Here is a 26061-nt window from a genome sequence, read left to right on the forward strand (position 1 = left end):
TTTTTACAACACATATGCATTTTTTGGTATAAAAAATTTTATTCGGCTAATGTTGGCCCGTTATATTATTAACTACTATAGTAAAACGATTGGGGTGGTACTCTCATATGATCATTACTATGATTTTATTTATTTTTGAATACTTTTCTAAGTTAAATTCTTTTCTGACAAATTTAATGAGTTATGGTTTAAATTTAAAATAAAAAAAAAATCAAAGAAATAGGATCAACATTTAAAAAAATACAAAAACCACATGGAAAATACAATATTCATGCAAAAGTTATTTTGTTTTAAAATTCATTTAGTTTATTTTTTAAATCCTTGAATCTAAAAGAAAAAAAACTCATTGAAAAACAATGAAGAAAACATAAAGTTATTATTTGGTCATATTTTAGTAATAAAAATAATAATTTTGATGTTAATTAGTTTTATTTGATAGGAGGTTTCCATTTAGATGTTTTTTTACTAACAACTTATCAAAAAATATAGATGCGGTGTTGTTATCGAAAAATATAGATGCGGTTGAGATATTATTTTTTTCTAATTTGATTTTGTATTTGTATATTAATTTTGGAGTATTTTAAGTTGATAAATTGATTTATTGACATTATAAAAATGTTTATTAAGTAAAAATAAGTTGAAAACTAAAAAATAAATTGTCTAAAAAGTGTAACCTAATTTTTTAACATTTTTTTCAATAATCAGGAAATTAAGATAGTAAATGATGTGTTGTTTGTTTGTTTTTTTAAATTTAATATCTTTATTATTTTTATTTATTTTTAAAAAAATTTAATATCTTTATTATTTTTATTTATGTTTTTTCCACTTTGCATGATTTTTTATTAAATAGATTTTAATTCATACTATTGTTTCTTTATTTTTTAAATCATTTAGCTTTTTTTTAAGTAGTTATTTCTTTTTTATTTTTTAACTTTATGATGCTTTAAATAAATTATATTTATATTTGCATAATGTATTCATAATTTCAAGTTAAAAAACTAAAAATGGGGTTTTGGCATTCCAAAACTTGAAACCCAATTTACAAATCGCTAGAAGTGATCGGAAAATATTGTGAAGAATGAGATGGTCCGTCGTCCGTGTAAAACAAGCTAGAAGAAACAATGCTCCATAAAAAAGCCAATCTAAGCGTGTATAAGCTATTAGGTCGTTGACCAGGTACACGGACCTAGCCTACCCACCTGACCTCCTTTGTGTTTCTTATTTTAATTAATACATTCGCTTTTTATTTATTTATTTATTTTTTCTTTGCATTATATTTTTATTTAATAATTAATTAATACCCCTCTCTTTATAAAAATTATTTTAAGTTCACCTTAAATAGTAGTTATTTTTTTAATATATAATATTTCAAAGAGACTGTTGGAATTTATCTTTAAAAATAAAATTAATTTTTTTGGAAAAAAATAATAATCTTGAAGACAAAATAAATAAATAAAATGACAAAATTAAAGAGAAAAATCAGGGTTAGATATTTTCACATGCTTGCTATTTTAGCATTCAATTAGCACTAATAATTTATTTTATTTGGTTTATTGGTTTGTTCTTTTTTTTTCTACTAAGCTTAAACAACATGTTTTTGTGTCTTAATTTAAAAAAAAACATCATAATACTTAAAAACATATCTACAATATTAATAAGTTATTTTAGTATATTCAAAATCATTTTAGAATTCAACCCGTGACTAACTAATATAGACCAGAATGTCATCTATTATTTTCTGCCAGTGACAGACCATGGGCTTAAAGAATACTAACCCCCAAGGCCTACGATGAAGTCGTGGCCCAAATTTCTGGTTCTTTCTGGAATCTCTTTACTATTCATGCCGATTGCCGAAACTGGATCTTGTACAGCCCCCTTTTATTAATATATATATATATATATATATGAATGGCAAGTAAGCTAAACCAGTATCAATCAATTAATCATTCATGGAGAAATCCTTACATGATCCACAAATTTTAATAAATCCAATCTGCCATCAATAAACCTTCTTCCCATTAATAATTAAATGTTTATTTGGTAACATAGTGTATGTTAATTTTTAAAAATATTTTTTAATTAAAATAATATTTTTTTAATTCTTTTTGAACATTAGCATATCAAAATTATTTAAAAAATCTAAAAATAATTAATTTAATGTATTTTTTATTTTTAACAACAATATATTAAAATAATCTAAAAAACATTAATTTAATACCAAGTATAAAATATTTTAAAAATTAAAAATTACCCTAATATTAAATATATATTAAATATTTTTATCGATGTCTTAACTCTAAATTTCCCATGTGAATTTTAGAGTATCAGCTCGTGGTTATTCCTTCTTCCTCTTCTTTTTATTTGGAGGAAGCTCCATTGATATTAATTTAAGTCAAAATATTCCAATCCAGATCACAAGCCCACGGCATTTGAGGGTAGCCATTTTTTTTAGCTTCGTTGACATGGTTGTTTATCACGTGTCAAGAAATTACACGTGCAGTACAGGGAAGCAGACTACTAGAATATCTTTCTTATTCTTTAATTAAAAATACAGGTAAGAGTCTATCACAAATTACCGAGACACGTTTAAGTTCATGGATCCCTCTACAAGAGTGAAAGAGCTGTCATTGGATATCAAGTTCTGGTTCAATGAATTCCAGCCAATTGAACATCTGACATGGCAACCCAAAATTAATACTCCATCACCTCCCAATTTGTCTATCCTCTATGATTGTTTTAAAAAAATTAAAAAACATGATAAATATAATGTCAACCATCCAAAAACATAGTAACTTCTTATGTCCTTTTCAACTTTTTTTCACGAAGATTAATAAACATGGTTTTAATAAATGATGTAGTTGAAAAATTAAATATTTCACAGCATGTCTCATTGAAATAAGACTTGCCCAATTCGATAAATCAACTCTGGATTTGGACAACTGAAGGTCTGTTTTAAATTGTCTAAACTCATGTGTGTAATTAGTCCGGTAAAATATAAGCGAGATCCGATTTTTTTATATATTTTTTAATAAATACAAAAAATATAAAATTAATTTATAAATAATATCTAAAGTCGTGTGTAATTAGTCCGGTAAAATATAAGTGAGAACCGATTTTTTATATATTTTTTAATAAATCCAAAAAATATAAAATTAATTTATAAATAATTGGTCTTACATATTTTGTATATAGCATATTTCTTTATGAATTATTTCTTAATTTTCTATAAAATACATATACATTATGCAATATATACATATGAAATATTTTTTAACTGTTTTATGTGAAATAGCTATATATAATTTATATTTATATAAAACATTTCTTAATTTTTAATTAGATTTTTTAAAATCTAAAGAGATAATTAATTCAAATTGACTTCAAACAATCTATGTGATTTAAGACCCGATAACTATGGAATCTATACACAAAAATTCTAAGACGAAAAAAAATATGGACAAAAAAATTGTTAATAAATTCGAAGTTTAGACTTTGATCTCGAATTAAGGAAAAATGAATGCTGTAGTACAGTCACCACCACATGTCACTTCACAAGAAAGTGGAAATTATCTGGATTGGACAGAGCTCGTCTCCCCCACGTGGGCTTTAAAGTCCATTCAAGCCCACGTGGGGCATGGACCCCAATCTTTGTCGGATTCACCAAGAATCATAAATAAAAGCAATCCACAGTTTGATCAGTGAAAATGTGGGAGTGTGGCCGCCTCTCTGCCATGGAAACACATGACCGATGATAAGCCTGCAATCTCGCATCATGGGTAGTTGGAAAAATAAGCGCATGTGGGGTCGGACATCATATTTTTAATTGATATAATTTTAATTGTATATGAAAAGTAAGTTACTTTTCGTTATAATTTGATCTTGAATAGGCAATGTACTAGGAATTATTTTTCTTACAGCTTGTCTTGAGATTAAAATTCTATGCAAAGAACAAACTCAAGTGCCAATCAAATTAAACATTAAAAATAAACTTGAATATTATTTCTTAAAATGTACCATTAAATTAATTAATTGATCTATTTAGGTGCAGAAGATACGCAAACATCAATTCAATGTGAAACTAACATATCAACTAGTGTACCAAAGAGTAGTTATTGCACAAGTCAAGTTAGAAACATCTCTGGCATATCACCTCGTGACTAGAAAAAACTTACTTTGATGTTTCTAATACTGTTATAAAAAGCTGAATGATAACAATAAAAAAAAAAAGTAAATATTGTTAAAATCATGACTTGAAAAGTAAACAAAATAAAATATTATAAAATGAATATTTTATATTTATATTTAACAAACAAAATAAAATATTATAAAATAAATATTTTATTTTTATATTTAATTAATTAATTGATTTGATTTAATTTTAAAATAAAATTTTCTTTGAAAATCTAAACTTAACAAAAAAAAATAAAACTTTATATAACTTAGGTCATTTTCAAAATCAATGAAAAATCTTAGAGAAAACAAATAAAAAAATAACAGAATCTAATTTCTAATTAAATAAAAATTAAAGGATAAAAAAATATGAATTTAAAAAAAACAAGTAAATTTGAGTAAATTTCCTAAACTTAAGTTAATCTCTTAAATTCATAACTCATGAAATTTGAGATTCGATTTCAATCAAAAAACTCAACAAAAAAAATATATTTAATTTTAAAAATTATATCAAATAAAACAAATAATAATTAAAATAAAAAAAATATAACATATGAAGAAATTAGAGAATGAAATTAAAAAATAACCTTATTTTATAAATTATTTTAAATAAAATAAATAATATTTAAAAAAAACAAATCCCAAGGCAAAACAAATTCAAGTGCTGCTTTGAAAATTTAGAGAGTCGATGCATAAATTAAGGAGGGAGGGAAAAAAATAAACAAAATTAAAGATCATCAATGTATCAATGTTAAAACAAAGGTGATTATCTCATATTTGATATCTAAAAATAAAAAAATCATCGAGACAATTCAAATGTCTTTTGAAAGCTACCGTTTAGCCACCGGTCCTCATGTGCTATCTAAACAAATGTTTTTTTATTTAATTTATTAATTTTTTTATTTTAAAAAACTATAATAATATATTTATTTTTAATCAATTAATAAATTCTTGTAAAACAACCGTATTATTCTCAAGAGCTGGTTTATTGACTCTGACTTGGCAATGACAGAATAATTATTTAACTATTTCAACCATAATAATACGCGTCTTGATCTAAATGAGATAGTTTAGGTTTTTGTTAGTGATACTTCGATCCAAGCAAGATGCATCCACCATAGAAATGAATATAATATGATCATCTTGATTAAACTGATCCTCCTTATCTTACTAGGGACTCGTTCACCTGCTCATAAGAAAACAAAACAAAAAAAAAAAAGCATTGGAAGGATAGAGCCTCCCCGTGATTCTCTGCTACCAATGGAATACCATAAGAGAGCACCACCTCTTCTTCTCCTTTCGCGAAGAGAAATGCAAGGAAATAATAATAATAATAGTAATAATAATTTAACTATGCATACATCGACCTTGTGAAGCAGGGTCTGGCTGAAGACAGATTAATAATATATTTTAATTTTTATATTAAAGTAATATTCCATCTGATTATATATTTCAGATGTTATAACTATGAAGAATACTGGCACAACCTTTTATAATCGCTAAACAAATTAGAATATTTACCAACAATGTAATCACCTTCTTAACCCTTCTTAAAATCAGTTAACAATAATGTTTTTTTACATTTAAAATCATGGTTTAGTGGAGAACGGACTTTTTCCCTTTCTCTATATTTAAATTCGATTTTTTATATATACTTGTTATACTCATGATATTTTACTTATATTTTACTTATTTATTAGACTTGTAAAATGTTTAGTAGTTAAGAAATTAGTTGTGATATACATAACTGGTTCAAATATTACAAATTAAAAAAAATAATATTTTTTTTATAAAAAAATAATATTTTACATTTAAAATAAAAAAATTCATTTATAAAATCAAAAAATAGGATATATCATCATTGCAGCAACCAAAAAAAGGTATTAGTAAGGAACTCTTCTATATTAATATTGTTATTATTTTTTAAAATATTTTTATTTAAAAATATATTAAAATAATATTTTATTATTTTTTAAAATTTATTTTTAATATCAATGTATTAAAAAATTAAAAAAATGTTTTAAAAAAATGACCGCGGCGCATAAACAAACATATCATAAGACACATAAGGTGTGCCAATAGCAACTTCCATGAAAACAAACAAGACACGGTCCATGGTTTCCGTATGAAAGAAACACGCGCATGGCATGATATTTTTAATACCACACGTGCAGGAGTTTTTTTTTTTTTTTTATGCCTTTTTTTTTTAATATTTGATTTCATCAATAAAGGCAAATTTATAAATTAATTATCATATCTCAATAAGATAATTAATAATAATGATATAAATGTTGTTAGAAATTAATTTGTATTTTCTTTTCAAGTTTTAAAAAATATTTTAATAACAGCATTGAATTTTTACATCATTCAATGAAAAAACCGTGTTTTTTTTATAATAATGACAAGTCATGGAGTGATCAATCTTAACTATAATCATGTTTTAGTAATTGTTTATCTGATTATTTTCTGTTAATAAATACATTTTTGAGTATCAAAAACTTTAATTTTCCTAATTACACTATCACATAGACTACTACTTGTCTCAAAACCTATTAAATCATAAAAAGACAAACAGAGAGAGAGAATGAGTAAAAAAATTGATTAAGTTAAAGGATACTCTCGCACGATATCCTTGTGATAGCTTGCACGTCAATTATAACTTGAGTTTAGTTTAGTGTTTTTTTTTTCTCTTGATAATCTTAAAAATATATCCTTCACACCAATCGAATGCATAATTTTCATGGGAATTGATCCTAAGACATGAATTATTATTTTTTTATTAAAAAAACCTTATTAATCATCACACTAATTATTAGTTTTAAAATTAATTTGATATATATATATTACTAGTTATTAAAATCAGTTCATAAAATAAACTTGCTACCCTAGAGGCTATCTAAGTTTAGAAAGGGTTTTCTTTTTAATCATTTTTGAAGTTGATCCATTAAAATTTAGATGGATTGATGATCAATCAACAATCTGATTCATTTAATCAATTTTAAATAATATTTAATCAAGTCAATTCTATAGATTTTAAAATGAAATCATTTTAGTTTTAAAAAATTTTATCCTAAAAATATTGTTTAGTTCCTTCTTTAGAAAATCTTTTAAAATATATTTAAATTAATTTGATAAACTTACAAAACAAGCCTTGAGCTAGGTGTGATAGTTATTGAAAAATTTATTTAAAACATGATTAATGGATGCATTTAAAATTAAATTAAAAGTGAAGTTCACTCAATCTTGAAATTAAAACTTCATTGAAATTTCATCCTTAACATAGAATATTAAAATGATTTAATAAATTATAGATAAATAAAAAACTAATCTAAAAAATTAATTAATATATTAAAAAAATTAAACCATATAAAAACTTTTATCCCGTATAGAAATACAAAATGAATTTTGAGTTTACTTAATCTAGGTGTGAGTTTGCTATAAAATATTTTTTTACCAACTTAAATTTAAAAATGGGTTTAGTCCATGAATAATTATTTATTCTGGCCTAATTGGTTGTCCAACCAATAAATATAAAAGTCTAGTCATTTTTTTCCATAACAGTTTTTTAAAAAATTGAATAGTTTTTCTAACTAAAAAAATATGATTTAAAGTAAAATCATTCATGTTTAATTTTTGTTTTATAGTGAGTAATTAAAGCCGGCAATAGAGAGAATTTGTTCTATAATTTATTGGAATTAATTATTTATCAGTTTTGATTCAGAAATCATGTGTAAAATAGGTTAAAAAATAGTGTTTTAAGGTTGGTTTTTTAAGCACAGACTCTGCAAAACAAATTGACACTTTTCTTAACCTAGTTTCCCAGCATAGTCTATTTGGTTTATGTTTTGTTTTCCTAAGTTTGTCTTGTAGATAGATAATTAAATAATATTTTTTTGGAAAACGACGATTATCGTAAATATTTCACCACAACAAATAAAATTGACAATTTATTTTCATAGGAACGAGAGGAAGAATTTATTTTCAATATACGTTGAGAATGTATGCTAGGAGCTAATTATCGTTTGTTTTTGTTTATTAAAAATATATTTTTTATTTTAAATTAATTTTTTATCTTGAAATTATTTTAATGTGTTAATATAAAAATAATTTTTAATAATAAAAAATAATTTTCATATATTCTTAGCAAAAAATATATTTTAAAAAATAACTATTATTATCCTTTTAACACACACAAAAGCAAATATGTATAGTGATTGAAGGCGACACCAGATGAAAGAAAGCGCAAAGAGCCAAACCGATTTCTTTGTGTTCAGAAACAAGGAAAGAGAGTCTTAATGGCCCACAATCACGTGTTCTGTGGTGAAGTCGACACGTCGAGGAGATGACGCGGTCCCCACACAGCCAGGATGATGCGTTGGGGTTTGATTTTTCTTATGGGTTTCTGTGTCACACGTGTGAAGCAGTCTGAACCCCCGCCCCCTCCCTCTCTCTCCTCCACTGCAAAAGTATCTAAAATTGTTTGCATGATTTGTATGTGAAAGTGAGAGCCTGGGGCATAAGGGTTACTTTATATTTTGTTAATGATTGTTTTTTAAAATATGTTTTATTAAAAATTATATTTAAATATTTTTTAAAATTTATTTTTATATTAATACACCAAAAATATATATACAAAGTAATAAAAAATTATCTTTAAAAAAATATTTTTAAAATATAAAATTAATATCTTTTTTGAGTTTATTTATAAGTACAGTTATGATTATTTTAATATAATTTTTATTTAAAAATATATTGAAATAATATATTTTTTATTTTTTAAATATTATTTTTGATATTAAAGTATTAAAATGGTTTCAAAATATTACCTTAAATAAAAAAATAAAAAAACATCTTCCTAAAAACGCTTATAGAATAAAAAATAAATAAAGTATTCGTTGTTTAATAGAAAATGCTTTTCCCGAGCTTGTTGCTTGTCCGTATATGTGCCGTTCAAACCCAGCATCATGTCAGGCCCACCTCAAAAAGACTGAAAGCATCTTTTTAATTAATCATCATTAAGAAAAAAAATACCATGCTTTTGTGCGGTTTACTAAGTGTTGTAATGATGGTTTTTTAAAAAAATTATTTTAAATCATATTTTTTATTTAAAAAATATTTTTTGATATATTTTTAAAAAATTAATATTAAATAAAAAAATTCAAAATTTATCCAACACAACGAAATACCAATTAAGAAATAAATCCACATTTTATTAGTTATGGATTGTTCATTAATCCTCCATTTCCATCATGATTGTGCGTGTCCGTGTGAGATCCACTTGTGCACTTAATGTTATGATTACCACGGACAGCCTAGAACATAGATTAGGCAAAAAAATATTCAAAATATAAATATTAAGAGCTTGGAGTGGCATCCATGTAATTAATTATACGGGTTATTAACCTTAATCAATGAAGATTAAAAAAGAAAAGTGATATCCGATTTGGACACCCATGGATATTATTACAGGGACCATTCTATGCTTGCTAGACCCCTAATGCCTAATCTACCTGTAGATTTAGGCTTCTCTGCCCTTGTGAAAATTGATGCCCATTTTTTCAACGACGGGGGCGCCCCTTCTTCTAGATGGCTTCATTTTTATTTTTTTATTTTTTATTTTTTTTCTGTCATTAGTCATTGGCATTTTTTTAAAATATTGATCATAATTAATAAAAAAATTTATTTGAGGTAGATTTTGAATTAATTACAAATTTATTTTTTATTTTTTAAAATTTAATTAAAATCATTTTATCAAAATACTTTTAACAATATTGAATACTTTAAAACAGAGTTATATTATTTTCCAATAACCATTTTTTTTATTTTATATACTTACATTTTTTTATGAATCATTATATATTAAATCTTATATTTTGACTATTAAATTTTTATAAATTTTTAGATTGATTTTTGTTAAAATTAATTATTTTGCATGAGAAATATTTTTTAGTTTTGATTATAGAGAACCGATATTAGAAATAATAATTGTGTACAAAATTGATATTTAAAAATGCAGTTATTATTTAAAAAAATTAATTTACACTATTTTAAAAAAAATTACTGAACTATATTATTCTTTTGAAAAAATCCGCAAAATATATCCCATTTTCAATTTCCCTCCTACATAATGGCAGCTGGTAGCAGAAAATAAAGGTCAATCATGGACTATACGGTGACGAATTACTTTTCACTTTCACTACTGAAATTTGGACAGGTGAAGCAGCAAGATGGTGAGGTCATAGTGACTCACCAACCTAGTCTCGAGGGGGAAAAAAAAAAACTTAAAATGAAAATGAGAAATTAGGCAGGCCATGGAGATCTACGGTACTTTTGCAGACCATGGCAGAGCATAGTACACTTCTCCACGTGTCACCTTTTTCTTCATCGGATGCTCAATCATGTTCATTTTTACCTTTGTGATTTGCTAGCTAGCTGTCACAAGTCACAACAGCATTTACTATCCACTCCTAATTGGCTTTTTTAATATATATATATATATAAAGATTCTATATACAATCTCATATTTAGAGTAGTGAAATATTTTTATTTTAATCATTAATTTTTTTTTTCTCTTCAATATAATTTTTTTTGTAGTTAAATTAATAATTAATTGTTTCATAAGAAAAACAATTAAAGATAAATAACCAAAGTTAAAAGAACAAAGAAATTAGATGATGCTTTTAAAGTTGGCATTAAATCTAACTTTAGTTTTATAGATTTTTAATCTATTTTTTTTTTAAAATTAACTTTGGTTCAAACTTTATTTTTATTAATTTTATTTTTTAATTTTAAAAAATAAAAAAATCATTGCATTCTAATTAAAGAAAGAAAATCATCAATTGACATTAATTGTGTTTACTTTTAGTGTTAGTAAATTTCATTTAATAAAAAAAGTTATTTCATGTTGTTTTTTTATTTTTATTTTGTCTGAAAAAATAAAAATAAGCTTATGCAGTTGTTTGAATTTAAGTTTTTTTTAGTTTTTTTAACCAGATTTTAGGTCATTTGAAACCATTGATGAGTTTGTTTATATTATTATAGTGTTTTTTTTATATATGTGTGTTAGATTAAAAACTATTAAAAAAAAAATTAAGGTATAAAATAGTCCTATCTCAATTCCTTAATAGTGCATTATCAATATTTTTTTTCTTTAACAAATCAAGGAAAATAAAACATATTACTATTAAAAAAAAAGAGAAAGAGATAGGTATAGAAAATGCATCATCTATCTTCTAAACGAGGTTTTTTTTTGGACTAAGTGCGCTGGGCCACCTAGGGCTAGGCGTTTGTTTTTTATTATCTAAGTCTATCTTTTTTTTTTCTATTTTTTTATTCAATTAAATAATTATATAAAGTTATTCTAGTTTTATTATACATGTCACAAGTATGACGAGTTAACATGAATTGATTTATATTTTTTTTTGCAATTGTTTTATATTGATTTTTTCTCAATTTTATTATCCAATATTAGGTTAATTGAAAATTGAACTTCATAATTTATTTCAATTTATTTTCTATGAGGTTATTCTTGTCTCGTGATTTAAGTTATATTTTTTTTAATTTTATCATTTAACAATAGATTGATTGAGGATTAAACTTTATTAGTTATTTTAATTTGTTTTACAAGAGATTATTACAACCTCATAGCCTGTTTTGTGGATTTGACAGGTTAATTTTGGTTGATATAGATCAATTTAATATGTTATCATATTAATATTTAAAAAAATTTATCATCTTGAATTATTTATAGTAAAAATATGTTTTTATTGATCATCTGGATTACTTTTGAGCTTATTAAGTTGACTATGTTAACGTAATATCAATTCATACATGAATTTAAATTTATTTTCACTAGAAAAATTGATAGCAATGTTTAATTTTTTTTCATACTAAAGAAATATCTAGTTTGATTAAAAAGAATTATTTTTGTATTTTTCGAGTCTTTTATCAAACTAGCACAATTTAATAAATTTTTTAAAGAAATAACACAAGAGAAAAGTATATAAAAAACAACATAAAATTGACTCAACCATTATTAAAAAACTTAGTTTTATTAATAACTGCTATTATCAATAGCTATTGTGTCAAGTAACATAAATTATCTCAAAATTTTATATAAAAACAAAGTTCAAATCATTATAATCAAATGTTAAACAAAACTACAAGATCTAAACCACTATAATTAAAAGCCAAACAAAACTATAAATTACCATACATACAACTCGGAATTGGAACATAAGCTATTTTAACATTATTTTTATTTGATAACTATAATTTCAGATTTTGTGTGTAATTTTTAAACATTATTTTTATTTAAATGTATTTTTTAAATTATTAATTGATGATTAAAAATTTTAAACAATCTGTTCTAATTAACTATATTAATTAAACTATTATTAGAAATAATGGTTGCATTAAAACCATGATTTTAAATCATAATTTTTATTTAAATTAGTATTCTAAATAACAGTTATTCGATAACTGTAATTTCCAACAACACCCTTTTACAAAATATATTATTTCTTCATAACTTTTCAAAACTGTTCAAACTGTGTTAGGTTTTTTTTTTATTTAAAAAAAACCCATATTTCATAAGGTGCGTATTAGAAAAACACAAACATGGAGAAGAAGTCCCCTTCCTAAAAGTATAAACATCTTTTCAATTGTCAAGCAAGACTTGAAATTTCTCAATTACCCTTTTCCAGAAGAACCCGTTAAAATCTCTCTGTTTTTTTTTTTTTACTAATACCACCGGTGGAGTTGGGTGTTCGGCCTTGTAATGCAACTAGAGTTTTGTAAAATTTTATTATATTTTTAATTAATTTTTCATATATTTAGATTGTTTTTATATAATAATATCTAAAATAAATTTAAAAATATAAAAAATTATTAATTTAATATATTTATAAACAACACTTTAAGAAACAAACTCAGCCTGAAACACAAACACCCCAGTGTGAAAAAGGAAAAGGAAGGGAAAGAGAAGGATCTGAAGAAGCTATATTTCTTTCGTAAAAAAAGCGCTTGAATAATAAAGAAAGAAAGAAAAAGGCAGAGTTTTTTTATGATAAAGGGTGAGATCTCACAGGCAAAACCATAGAATCTAGAGAGAGAAAACATAACACAGAACAAGAAGAACCTGAGAGAAAGAGAGGGTTTGCCGGTGATAAAGCAAGATGACGGCCGGTGGATCCTCAGGGAGGTTGCCAACATGGAAGGAAAGAGAGAATAACAAGAGAAGAGAAAGAAGGAGAAGAGCTATAGCTGCCAAGATCTATACAGGACTTAGGACTCAAGGGAATTATAAGTTACCAAAACATTGTGATAATAATGAAGTCTTGAAAGCTCTTTGTGCTGAAGCTGGTTGGATTGTTGAAGAAGATGGTACCACTTATCGCAAGGTTTGTTTGATTTTCAGTATGTTTTTGTTTCTATGGATCTATACATGCATGCGGTAGAAGTTTGTTTGTGAAATTTTTCGTGTTTTCTTTCTTTGGTTTATGGCCTTTTGATCTGTTTAGTTTTGACTAGTTTTTCTTTCTGATTTTGTTTTCCCTGAATCTATTGACTTTGGAGTTTTGGAAAAAGGATGTGAAGCAAGTATTCTTTTTTTTTTCTCCTTCCTTTTTTGCATCCAAATTGCTGTCATTTGCAGTTACGTTTTTGTTCTTATCACTGTTTTGTTTTTCTGCGATTTATTGGAATTCATCCCCTGCTTTAATTTGATGTGGGAGTAGATTTCTGTTTCTGGTGGATTGTGGGTTACTTGTAATCAAGAAAACCTTTACTGTTAATCTAATCTTCATTTACTGTAACCTAATATCATCCACACTGTAATCAAACTAATTTAGGATGGAAATTTATGATTATAATTTTAACGAAATGTATGTTCTGCTTAATCTGTCTGAGTATCTTTTCTTTCATGTAATTTTGTCACAGCAATGACTAATCTTGTTGTAATGTGCAGGGCTGCAAGCCGCCTCCAACTGAGATTGCAGGCACTCCAACAAATATCAGTGCATGCTCCTCAATTCAACCAAGTCCACAATCCTCCAATTTTCCAAGCCCTGTAGCCTCCTACCATGCTAGTCCAACATCCTCCTCATTTCCAAGCCCCTCTCGTTTCGATGGAAACCCCTCCACTTACCTCCTCCCATTCCTCCGAAACATCGCTTCCATCCCCACAAATCTCCCTCCTCTTAGAATATCCAATAGTGCTCCTGTAACCCCACCACGTTCTTCCCCTACATGTAGAAGTTCAAAGCGGAAAGTTGACTGGGAATCCCTCTCAAATGGCACCCTTAACTCGCTTCACCATCCCCTTTTGGCAGCTTCTGCCCCATCAAGTCCCACGAGGCGGCACCATCTAACGCCTGCCACAATACCAGGCCACAATACCAGAATGTGATGAGTCTGATGCTTCCACCGTGGACTCTGGCCGCTGGGTGAGTTTTCTGGCAGTGGCACCCCATGTAGCTCCTCCCTCGCCAACTTTTAATCTTGTTAAACCAGCGGCACAGCAGAGTGGTTTTCAGGATGGAGTTGATAGGCATGGTGGTTTAAGCTGGGGGGCAACAGCAGAGAGGGGGAGAGGTGCGGAGTTTGAGTTTGAGAATTGTAGGGTGAAGCCATGGGAGGGCGAGAGGATTCATGAGATTGGGGTAGATGATCTTGAGCTCACACTTGGAGGTGGAAAAGCCCGTGGTTAAGCCTCCATATGATAATCAAGCTTGGCAATGTAGCTACAAGAAGTAGCTTGAGTTCACTGTCCATTCTCAATGGTGTAATTGGTTTTACCAATTGCATGCATCATTTGGGGCTTACCCGAGGCTACTACTTGCTTGGGAAGACTACAAGATCACTCTCGATGCTTCCTATCCTTGATTTTAGTTGTACAGTTTTCTTTTTATTGAAGCCTTGCAAGAATCGGAATTTGTAGGATTCGGTTGCTGATTAGCAAAAAATTCATGTAAGGCCTCATGGAAGGGGCTAAAAGTCCCCAAATTTTCGTATGGGTAAAAGACTGGAGCGAATGATGTGGAAGGTTAAACTCTTCCTTCCCTTGTGTAAGTCTGCAGCATCTGCTTCAATTCTTCATTGACTGTAGGTTCCTATTTAAGCTTTAATTGGGATGGATGGTCTTGCGAGCTTCAAATGTAGAGATCGTTTTCTTTTTGTTCATTGGGATTGAGTATTTTCATATCTTTTTTAGACATTTTAAAGTAACACAAACTCAGCAATTTGAATGTTGCTAGTTATTATCCTTTTGATCGCAAAAGCAAGGAGGTCCCTTGTCTTTCCGTTCAAATAATTGAAGTACTGCTTTTTAATCATGGTTAGTTATCAAACGTCTTTCCAATGTATCATCTCATGCTTTCTTGTAGAAGGTCAGCCCCACCCACAAAATAATGTCATCTACTGTTACATTACATGCTTTAATGTACAAACTGTTGCGTTTAAGATCTTTTCTTTTGGTTTGGTAGTGCCATTTTTCTGTGGCAGGACAACGGGCTCTCTGCTGCTTCTGGCCTTTAGCGGGTCAAAGGGCATCTTAGAAAAACTAGCCCACAGGGGCCCCACCTTTCCATGTGATTTGGTTTTTTTTATGAAAAAGCACGTGATCTATGCCATGCTTGATGTCCTAATACACCACCTATTGTAATAACTCCCCCGTCCAATTATGAGTGGTATCAGCGTTCTGCTCTGAATCCTGATAGGAATAGGATAGCTTTTTAGTTCGAGTCCTGGCATTTACTCCCTTTGGTATTTTATGTTTTCCATGAATGTCTTGTTTTTCCTCCCCTCGAGCGAGTTAATGTCATGCTATTGGCCTATTATAAAACACAATTAACAACTCTAAACATGGTGTTCTTACCTTCCAAGGAAACTGGTGGCATTGTTATGGACAGAAGATGCTATAAATTTTCTTAACTCAGCCAAAGCCAAACACCAATGGTACTGCTGTGGGAGAAAAGCACCTCGTCACCCTTTCCCAGAAGCGTAAGATCAAAAAAAAAAGAAGAAAAAAAGAAAGAAAAAAGAAAAAAAGAGAGAATAAAACATTGGTGCATCTAACCAAGTGGCTTTAGCCATTAAAGGGAACTTAGCTCCAGATTTTTAGTATCAACCTCCAATGAGTCAATCTCTTCATCAAAGCCTAATCGAAGTCTATTTTAACTCCAAAAGCTTTGCCTTTAATTAGAGTTCTCATCTCCTCTTTGACAGTACCTGTTCCATTACAGGTTCTTTTGCTGTTCCAATCTAGCAAGCAAGAAACCAACATTCATTCCTAAGCCCTGAAAGGCTTTCAAAGTCTTCTCCCACTTCTTAAAACTATCCTGGAAGGTATTAACAGTTGAAACTTTAATGGCATCTGCAATGTTACTAGTCTCGGCAATCATTCCCACAACCAATTTGCAGTTAAGGTACTCAACAAGATGGTCGTGGAGAAAGCGTTTTTGACTGCAGCAAAGCTCATAATACTTTATTTGAAGGCGTTTGAAGAGCTCACTGTTGATAACTAAACCATTTACAAGATCTTGAAATCTTCAAAACTATTCACTTCTTTAAAATCCACAACAGATTCTGACGACCCGATTTCATCTCAGATTTCGGAGCCAAGATCCTCACTTTCATTTTCAGAATGAACTGATACGGATCCATGGTCAATAACATAGGCCCTTGTGTCATCATTTTCAATGTTCTCTTCAGGGTTGTCCTACAAGGGGTGTTCAAAACCCTGACCTTCCATTTCTCTGCTTCCATGCTTAGATTATCCAAAAGAACTGCATCATCATCCTTAATAAAGATTAGATTATGTAACGATTTCGGCAATTATGATTGATGAGTTAGAGTGTCTCTACTTATCTTAGAAACAATTTACCAGGAATTATTTGTTTATCACTAGAATCCAATTCCAGAAGGCCAAAAGCCCCATCCACTCATCCTGAACCCTTTTTTTCTCATAATGGAGACCTTGAAAAGAAGATAATTAGCATCAGGAACAATAAAATACAATGTCAAATTACAGAAATAATCGTAACAACATCGAATAATATTGATGAAAGATATCCCACAATCGACTTCAAAGGGAAGAACCAAACTTCCCTCTAGCATTAATACGCTTAGGAAATTGTTTCGTGTTCTTAGTTTTTCTATAATACAATAGGTAGATTGAACTAGATCATTGACTCGTAATATATTGAAGGTTCGGTAAAATTTTTCTTGAATGTAAAAAAATATTTAGATATTATTAGTGAAAAAACCATATACAGGTTTACTCGATATAACTCAGTTGACTTTGACAGTTCAAAAGAAATTCAAAAATCCAAATAACTCGTAAAAATATAATTTGACTCAATTTTTTTCAAGAAAACATCTTTTTTAATATTAAAATAATAATATATTGGATTAACTAGGTGAACCCAAGTTAACATGTCAAATCAATGACTCGAGTTACGAGACTATAATAACCCCATAAAAAACAAATAAAAACAAATTATAGAGTTTAATTTCCAATCAATCTAATATTGAAGGATAAAATTAAAAAATAAATCAATTAAGAAAAAGACATAAAAAAGTGATTCGAGTTAACCTATTAAACTCGCAACTTGGGTTATAAGACCAAGATAACTCCATAAAAAAAATAAAATAAATTATGAATTTTAATTCTAAATTAGTTTAATGTTGAAGGATGATATTAAAAAAAATCAATTAAAAAAAATATAAAAACCAACCAAAATCAATCCTTCGAACTCATGACTCAAGTCACGAGATCGAAGTATTTTTATAGAAAAATAAAAAAATAATTTGATTTAACTCGGATTAACTAGTCAAATCTGCGACTCTAGTTATAGGATTAGGATAACCCCATAAAAAGCAATTCAAAATAAATTATGAAACTCAATTTTTTATTGATCTTGTCAAACCTAATGTTGAACAATAAAATTTGTAAAAATCTTAATTAAGAAATAACACAAAAAATGCCAAGTCAACATGATTAGCCCGTTAAATGCTATTTTCGGGTCATGAAACTAAGATAATCTCACAAAAATTAAATTAAAATATATAATGAAGTTCAATTTTTAATTAAACACAATATTAAATGATGAATTTGAAAAAACAAATATGAGTCAACTAGATTAACTTGTCAAACTTGCAACTCAGGTCATGAGACAAGGACAATTTAACAAAAAAAATCCAATGTTGAATTACATGAGATCGAGATAACTTATTTTAAAATAAATAAAAAAAAGACTTGATTTAACTAGAGTTAAAATATCAAAACCCGCGACTCTGATCATGAGACTAAGATATTCCCATAAAAAATAAATCAAATCAAATAATGAAGTTTAATTATCGACTAACCCAATATTAAATGGTAAAACTAAAAAAAAAATCAATTAAAAAAATACAGAAAAAATCTGAGTCAACTCAGGTTAACCTGCCAAGCACTATTGTCAAGGTTATGAGATTGAAATAACTAAATAAAAAGAAAATAAAATAAATGATGATCCTTAATTCTTAATTAACATAATATTAAAGGACGCAATTGAAAAAAATCAAATAAGGAAAAAAGACCCTAAACAACCAGATTAATCTGCCAAACCTGTATTCCGTGTTATGAGAATAAGATAATCTAATAAAAAATAAATATAATATTAAAAGATAAAATTAAAAGAAATATTAATTAAAAAAAATAAAATGAAAAAAAAAACATAAACACTTTTTTTTTAACCACACCAAAACATGCACGGAAAAATATTATTCATTGCTACATTAATTTCCCTATATGTTCTGGTTCCTTGTTAATTCCCATCAATTAACTTCAATACATACATGACCTGATGAAAAAATAGAAAAGGATTTGTTTCCAAGTGATATCCTATAACTTTTGAAGCAACTAAATTATTTATATTTATTTGATGGTCACAGATGATAGCAATTTAAATCCTAGTAATTATCCAGCAAATGCACACTTAGAAGGTTGATATGTAAAATTACCTTGAATTTCTAGGATGAACTAAATGGAAAACCATAGCATCCCCCTTCATTAAGCTGTGAGCCTCTCCCTTGCATGTAAGATACTTTGTTTGATCTTCCAAAACCATCATTACATCCTCCTTTGGCAAATGCTCATTGCAGAATTTACTACAAAGATCATATAACTAATCCAATAAATTAAGCCTTTCTCGATCATTTTAGTTATAAAATGTAATGGATCCTAAAATTACATGCAGTCATCACTTAACTTTTTTTTTATGAATATTACAATTTTAAGTTTGATTTTTTTATACATTCTCTTAAAAAAATTAAAATTAAAAAAAATATTGAAATTTCGATAAAAACTCTTATACCAGGATATCCCAAATTATTAACTATATAAATTTGTTATATTTTAATGGTCAATCATGTTATATCTCAGTAATGTCCAATTATCATGAACTCATCACATCACAAAATCTCAGAATATCTCATCCATCATGTTTCATTACAAATAAAATTATCACAAATTAATATATTATAATCACAAAAATAATAATTATGACATAATGAACTAACAAGTCATTATAAGTTTATATAATTACAGAATCTATTATAATACAAAAAAAATATTTATTATATATTCATTCAAAATTATCAAAAAGTTATTCTAGCAAGTTATAAATAATAAATAATTTTAGATCATGTAAATTATTAAACAAACAAAACATATAAAATAATGCACTCAAGTTGTAAATTCAACATAATCAATAATTTCTTAGTAATAGTCAATAAAAGGTGGCGAATTCCAATCAACTTACATTATTCATTAAAGAATATTGTCTCTCATTCTAATGATAATTAAAATTATAAAATTTAGTTTCAATGGTAACTTATTTCCTTTGAAAGCTAAAATACAAAACTAAATTCTTTTTATCAAAAAAAGAAAATTCAATTAAGCTTTGAACACATCTAAAATACCAAATATTTTTGTGCATGAACTTCACAATCAACAAAACATTCCATTCATCTTCTCATCATTCAAACAAGTATTCTCCTTTTATTTATATGTTACAATATCATTAATTTCAGCTTTATAAAGTTTATCGATCCCACTTATGTTTTATTCAAAATAATCAAAGCTACTTCATTTAAAACATATGCACTAATGTAATTTACAATTATACTACTTTTCATATATTACAATCATTCTCATCTTTTTTTTTTATCATAATTTATTCTTGAAATTTTAATCATCTCTCTCTTACATGAAAAATCACAAAGTGCACATTAGTTCTTCATCTTTAGAAATATCAACCCTTTTTAATTGAAATATCAACCCTTTTTAATTGTAATTTCTCAGCATTATAATATTTCAATCACACTTTATATTATAACTAAATTCTTTTAAAACCATTTTCCTCACACAATTTTACATTAATTCACCACGATTTCACTTAACCACACACAATTTTATTACAAGAAATTATGTCTTTTATTGGTTGACTATTGAGACTTCAAGAACCTTATGATTTTCTTTATTATTGTTTTCTAATTTAGCATCCAATATAACTTAACCTAACCTAACCTAATATAATCTAATCTAATTTAAGTTATGATTTATATAATAAACAATTAGTTATAGTTTTGAGATAGAAAAACATGGTTGTAACCCAATTTTAACTTATTGGTTTTCTTAATTTAATTTTACATGGTTAAAATGCAAAATTAAAAGATTAGAGATTTATTTTGATGAAAAGTGTGATTTCTCAATTTGTATGAAAACTAAGAAGTATATTGTACTTATTTTATTCTATCCTTATCTTGAAGATAATCCCTGTCTTTAAGATAACAATAGTCATTAGCTTTTAAATATGATTTTTAATAAAATTTAAACTTTAAAAAAGAAAATGAATTTGATTGAAACTTTATTTTTCACACGTAAAGGGACTTCGACACTATAAACACAGACCTCAGTGTATTGAAAAAAAAAATAGAGAGAAATTCTAAAAAAAAAATTCCAAGAGGAGGCCATTACCAGAAACCCTAAAAAAAAAAACATAAAAAAAAAAACGACGAATCCAACATATTTTTAAAAAACAATTTGATATTGCAGTGATATATGCTTTTCAAACATATTTTTAACTTAAAAATTATTAATATAATTTTTTTTTGATATCAATAAATTAAAATTATAAAAAATAAAAAAAATATTAATTTAATATTTTTTTTAAATAAATCACATTCTTAAAATACATAAAAAAAAATAAAAGTTACTGCACTCGTAACCTAATTATTCACTAATCAAATCAATCTTACCAAATTATAGTGTATTTAACAAGAAAATCTAAAATGATTTCATAGCGAGGAAATCTAACTGCCATTCGAGCCAGCTCTCAAACAATTAATTGCCACTACCAAACTACCAGACAAACACAAGATCTGTCTTTAATACTAAATTGCACGTCTGAGCATTAGGCAATTCCATTACCATTTCATTTCCCTAATAAATTCCTTGTCCCCATTGTGTCCCACCTCCTTGCCTTGTATTAATTAGAATGCTCTAGAATATATATTAGATTGGTTGCTGGTGTGACCCCAATAGCTGCCTAAATATCTTAAACCAGGAAGAAAATATTTAGGAAACACTTGTATTTTCAACGAAGTATGATTAGTTTAATAGCTAGATTAAATTTTGATTAATTTAATAATATGATAAAAATATAAGATAATAAAATTTTTAATAATAATATTGAATGATGTTATTTTAAAAAAACAATTAGATTTCAATCATATTAACTTTTCAATTGTCAGTCAGATTATCAAACTAGAAATATCATATATAAAAAAATTATAAAGATTAAAATTATATAAAAAATTAAATAAAAAAATAAGAGTGAAAATCACAAAAATAAATAAAAGAGAACAATAAATTTTTAATTCGAAAATTAAATAAAAAATAATAAAAACATTAAAAAAACAAAAATTAAAACAATGAAGATTAAAATAAAAAAATACAATATAAATATAATTAAATGATAAAATTAAAAATTATAAAAATTTTATTAAATAATCAAGAAAAAAAATCAGAAATGATAAGAATATTGATTAAATCTAATTAAAACATCAAAATATAATAAAAAAATTAAACATATAAAATTTCTCAACATAATGTTTTACATGAAAAAGCCCTAAAAGTAAATTAAAAAGTTTATTCATGCATCTAACTAAACAAATCAATAACTATTATCTAAATAAATGGAAAAACTTAAACAAAAATAATTAAAAAATAAAAAATAATTAAAATTCAATAAAGAAGAAAGAGGAGATGGTTATACTTTTTTAAAAAAAGAAAGACACTTACACAATTTAATAAAAAACAAGGGAGTGGTGTGCGATTTTAGGACTGGCAAGCAAGAAGGATAATGCTGTTTGGGTTAAAAATCATGCTGAAAGATGAGAGGAAAAGGTAATGATGGCAATCTTTCAAAATCTTTTTGGGCCCCCCAGCTCACTGGTCAGCACACCATTATGGCTTCAAGTGCAATGATTTTTTTTTTTTTTTTTTATTTTCTTAAGGGATCAGGTGACAAGCTGATTTTTTCCCTTGGGACAACTCAGATAGTTACAAACAAGCAAATTAGACGTTTGAAAAATGTATATTTTATTTTATTTGATCTCCAAACCTAATGAATCCAGATGAAGACTTGGGAAAAAGCAAAGGAAAACAGTTTTTTTTTTAAAAAAAAAGAAAGAAAGAAAGGGAAAATGGCCTCAAGAGAGGAAGGTAACTATGTTTGTAAATCTTTCTATTGGAATCAATTTAAAAGTTTTAATAAAATTTTACATTTAAAATTATTTAAAATATTAAGAATTGAATTTTAAATGAAATTCAAATTTCTGAAAGTAATACAAAAAAAATCAGAAGGTAACTCCACTTATAATTCCAAAAAAGAAAAATTTAATACTCAAAACTAAATTTATCAAAATACTCATCTATTTATCATTTTTAAATTTTTTTTGAAGAAATAAAATAAAAGTAATGAGGATAATAAAGAAAATGAAATAATTTAAATTATATCTTTTTTAAATATGTAAATTCAATTTATTTACATTTAAATTCAAAATAAACACTATAATTAAATATATTAATTCCAAACAACTCATCAAAGAAATGCTATCTCTCAACTTATTTTGAGCCAATAACATAAAATAAATAAATAAATTTGAGTTAGTTGTAAGTTTTAAATTAAGAATTATTTATCCTAATCCTCAATAACAATTAATATTACACCAGATCATTGACTTGTTTTATACTACGCATAGAATATAAATTTTTTTGAACATAAATAAATATTTATATTTTATTAAAGTGTTTTATGATAGAAAAAATTTAAAATAAGTATATGTTAATTTATTATGTAATTGACTTGACTTGATAGTTCAATAAAAAGTCCCCGCTTTTCCTTTTCAATGCAAGTTTTTGTTTGTTTGTTTGTTTGTTTTAATTATTAATATGAATATTTAAACTTGTTTATAATATATTAACTAATCTCACAAATATCATATAAATATCGAGTGGCTCTAAAAATCTCAAATTCATAACCATTAAAAAACACACTTAAAATCTCAGCTACCACAGTTTTCTTCTGACAAAGGGTGTCGACCTGCCTTCCAGTTCCTGTATAAACGGCATCACCACAGATATTGCTGTCATCACTATTCCAACAATTTCTCTATCTTCTGTTCTCCACTCTTCTCTAGCTACCTGGATAGTTACTTTTACTCATGGAGAACACGACAGACTCGAAACCCCATTTAGTATTGTTAGCCAGCCTTGGAATAGGCCACCTAATCCCCATTCTCGAACTCGGCAAACGACTATTCACACATCACAACTTTGACATCACCATATTTGTTGTTGTTTCTCATTCTTCAGCAGCAGAATCCCAAGTTCTCCAATCAGCCATGACTCCAAAACTCTGTGAAATCGTTGAACTTCCACCGGTTGATATCTCTAGACTTGTCAGTCCTGATGCTGCTGTTGTTACTCGGATTTGCGTTACCATGCGTGAAATCAAGCCAGCTCTTCGGTCTGCTATATCTGCTTTATCATTTCGTCCTGCGGCCTTGATTGTTGACTTATTTGGAAGCCAAGCTATGATGGTGGCTGATGAGTTTGAAATGCTCAAGTATGTATATATTCCTTCGAATGCATGGTTTCTAGCGCTAACCATATATATGCCAATACTTGATGAGGTTGTGCAAGGAGAATATCTTGATCAAAAGGAGCCATTGAAAATTCCTGGATGCAAAGCGGTCCAACCGGAAGATGTGGTTGACCCCATGTTAGACCGCACCGATCAACAGTATTTGGAGTACGTTCGCATGGCGATGGAGATCCCAACATGTGATGGGATTTTGCTGAACATATGGGAAGACCTGGAACCCAAAACATTGGAAGCATTGAGAGACGAGGAGCTCTTGGGTCAGCTTTGTAAGGCTCCGGTTTACCCGGTTGGACCATTAACGAGGCCGCCCAAACCACTTGATTCTAGGAGTGGTGAGTTATTTATTTGGTTAGATAAGCAACCCGGTGAATCTGTCATCTATGTATCATTTGGAAGTGGTGGAACTCTGTCCTTGGAGCAAACGGTCGAGCTAGCTTGGGGTCTTGAGCTAAGTCAACAAAGATTTATTTGGGTGGTACGCTCACCTTCAAGAAAAAAAGGAGACGGGTCATTTTTCAGTGCAGGGAGCGGTGAGGCTAGCAGCATGGCAAGCTGCTTTCCTGAAGGTTTCCTAGATCGAATTCAAGAAGTGGGTTTGGTGATTCAAGATTGGGCTCCTCAAGTGGACATCTTGAACCACCCATCAGTGGGAGGGTTTATATCTCATTGTGGATGGAATTCGACTCTGGAGAGCATCACGAATGGAGTGCCTATGATTGCATGGCCACTATACTCCGAGCAACGGATGAATGCTGCTTTGCTAACCGAAGAGCTTGGTGTAGCCGTGCGACCAAGCATTTTGGCATCAGAAGGAATGGTAGGAAGGGAAGAGATAGAGATGATGATTAGAAAAATCACGGTAGATAAAGAAGCGACTAACATAAAAAACAGGGTAAAAAAACTCAAATACAGTGCAGCAGAGACCATAAGCAAGGGTGGTTCCTCTCATAATGCGTTGTCTCTTGTGGCCAAACAGTGTGAGCTAAGCTGGAAAAGCATGGAGTTGAAAGCATCGTGAAATGCTTGATATTTTGTTGTATTTCCTTTCATGTGTGCTAGCACATATTCTCTTTAGATTGTTCTAGACAGAGGAAGATGGCCTTGAGAAAGACGGGAAGGAGAGACGCTCTCTCCACAGGGTATGGTTGGATGAGATTTACTTCTCTCCGCCTGGTGTGTAGTTGGATAAGATTTAGCTATTGTTATGAGATATGTCTATAGATGTAATGTTGAGTATCTAAAATTAAACAATCACTATAAATATTTGATTTTATTAAATATATAATTACGTATAAAAAAAATTGATCAATACAAAATATTTTTTAATGAAAAAAATAGTTTGGTTTTTAGATTTTTTTTATTTTAGATGTAAAATAATTTTAAAAAGTTGTGAAAAAATTAGAAATGTCATATTATTTACTGATTATATTAAATTTAGTTCTTAAATTTTTTATTGTTATATATATATATATGGTTTTGAATATTTATTTTTTAATTTCATCACTTAAAATTTAATTTTTATATTAATCTTGATTTTTATTTTTATAATTGTTATTTATTTTTTAATCAAAATTTTTTATTTATCAAATTTGGTCCTTATTATATTTATTGTTATTTATTTTATTTTAAATAATTTATGAAATATTAATTATTATTATTTTAATTTTTTCATCTTTTA

The 26061-nt window shown here is 27.4% G+C and overlaps 2 protein-coding genes across 2 annotated transcripts; both read left to right on the forward strand.

The window, feature by feature from the left end:
• The first annotated feature begins 13125 nt into the window (after positions 1–13125).
• Positions 13126–15478, forward strand: LOC105126530 (BES1/BZR1 homolog protein 2). The gene is given in 4 exon segments (XM_011027415.1): positions 13126–13571; positions 14138–14545; positions 14547–14888; positions 14890–15478. Coding segments are annotated over 4 exon segments (1011 nt in total). The 5' UTR covers positions 13126–13346; the 3' UTR covers positions 14926–15478.
• Positions 15479–23770: 8292 nt separating this feature from the next.
• On the forward strand, positions 23771–25580 carry LOC105126532 (anthocyanidin 3-O-glucosyltransferase 5-like). The gene has a single exon (XM_011027416.1). The coding sequence runs from the start codon at positions 23941–23943 to the stop codon at positions 25399–25401; it is 1461 nt and encodes a 486-aa protein (XP_011025718.1). The 5' UTR covers positions 23771–23940; the 3' UTR covers positions 25402–25580.
• Positions 25581–26061: the final 481 nt, after the last annotated feature.

Source organism: Populus euphratica, unplaced genomic scaffold, assembly GCF_000495115.2.
Source record: "Populus euphratica unplaced genomic scaffold, PopEup_1.0 scaffold41.1, whole genome shotgun sequence".
Taxonomy (NCBI): domain Eukaryota; kingdom Viridiplantae; phylum Streptophyta; class Magnoliopsida; order Malpighiales; family Salicaceae; genus Populus; species Populus euphratica.

Excerpts from the sequence above, each read along its gene's own strand:
- LOC105126532 (XM_011027416.1), top strand. The coding sequence starts at position 23,941 with ATGGAGAACACGACAGACTCGAAACCCCATTTAGTATTGTTAGCCAGC.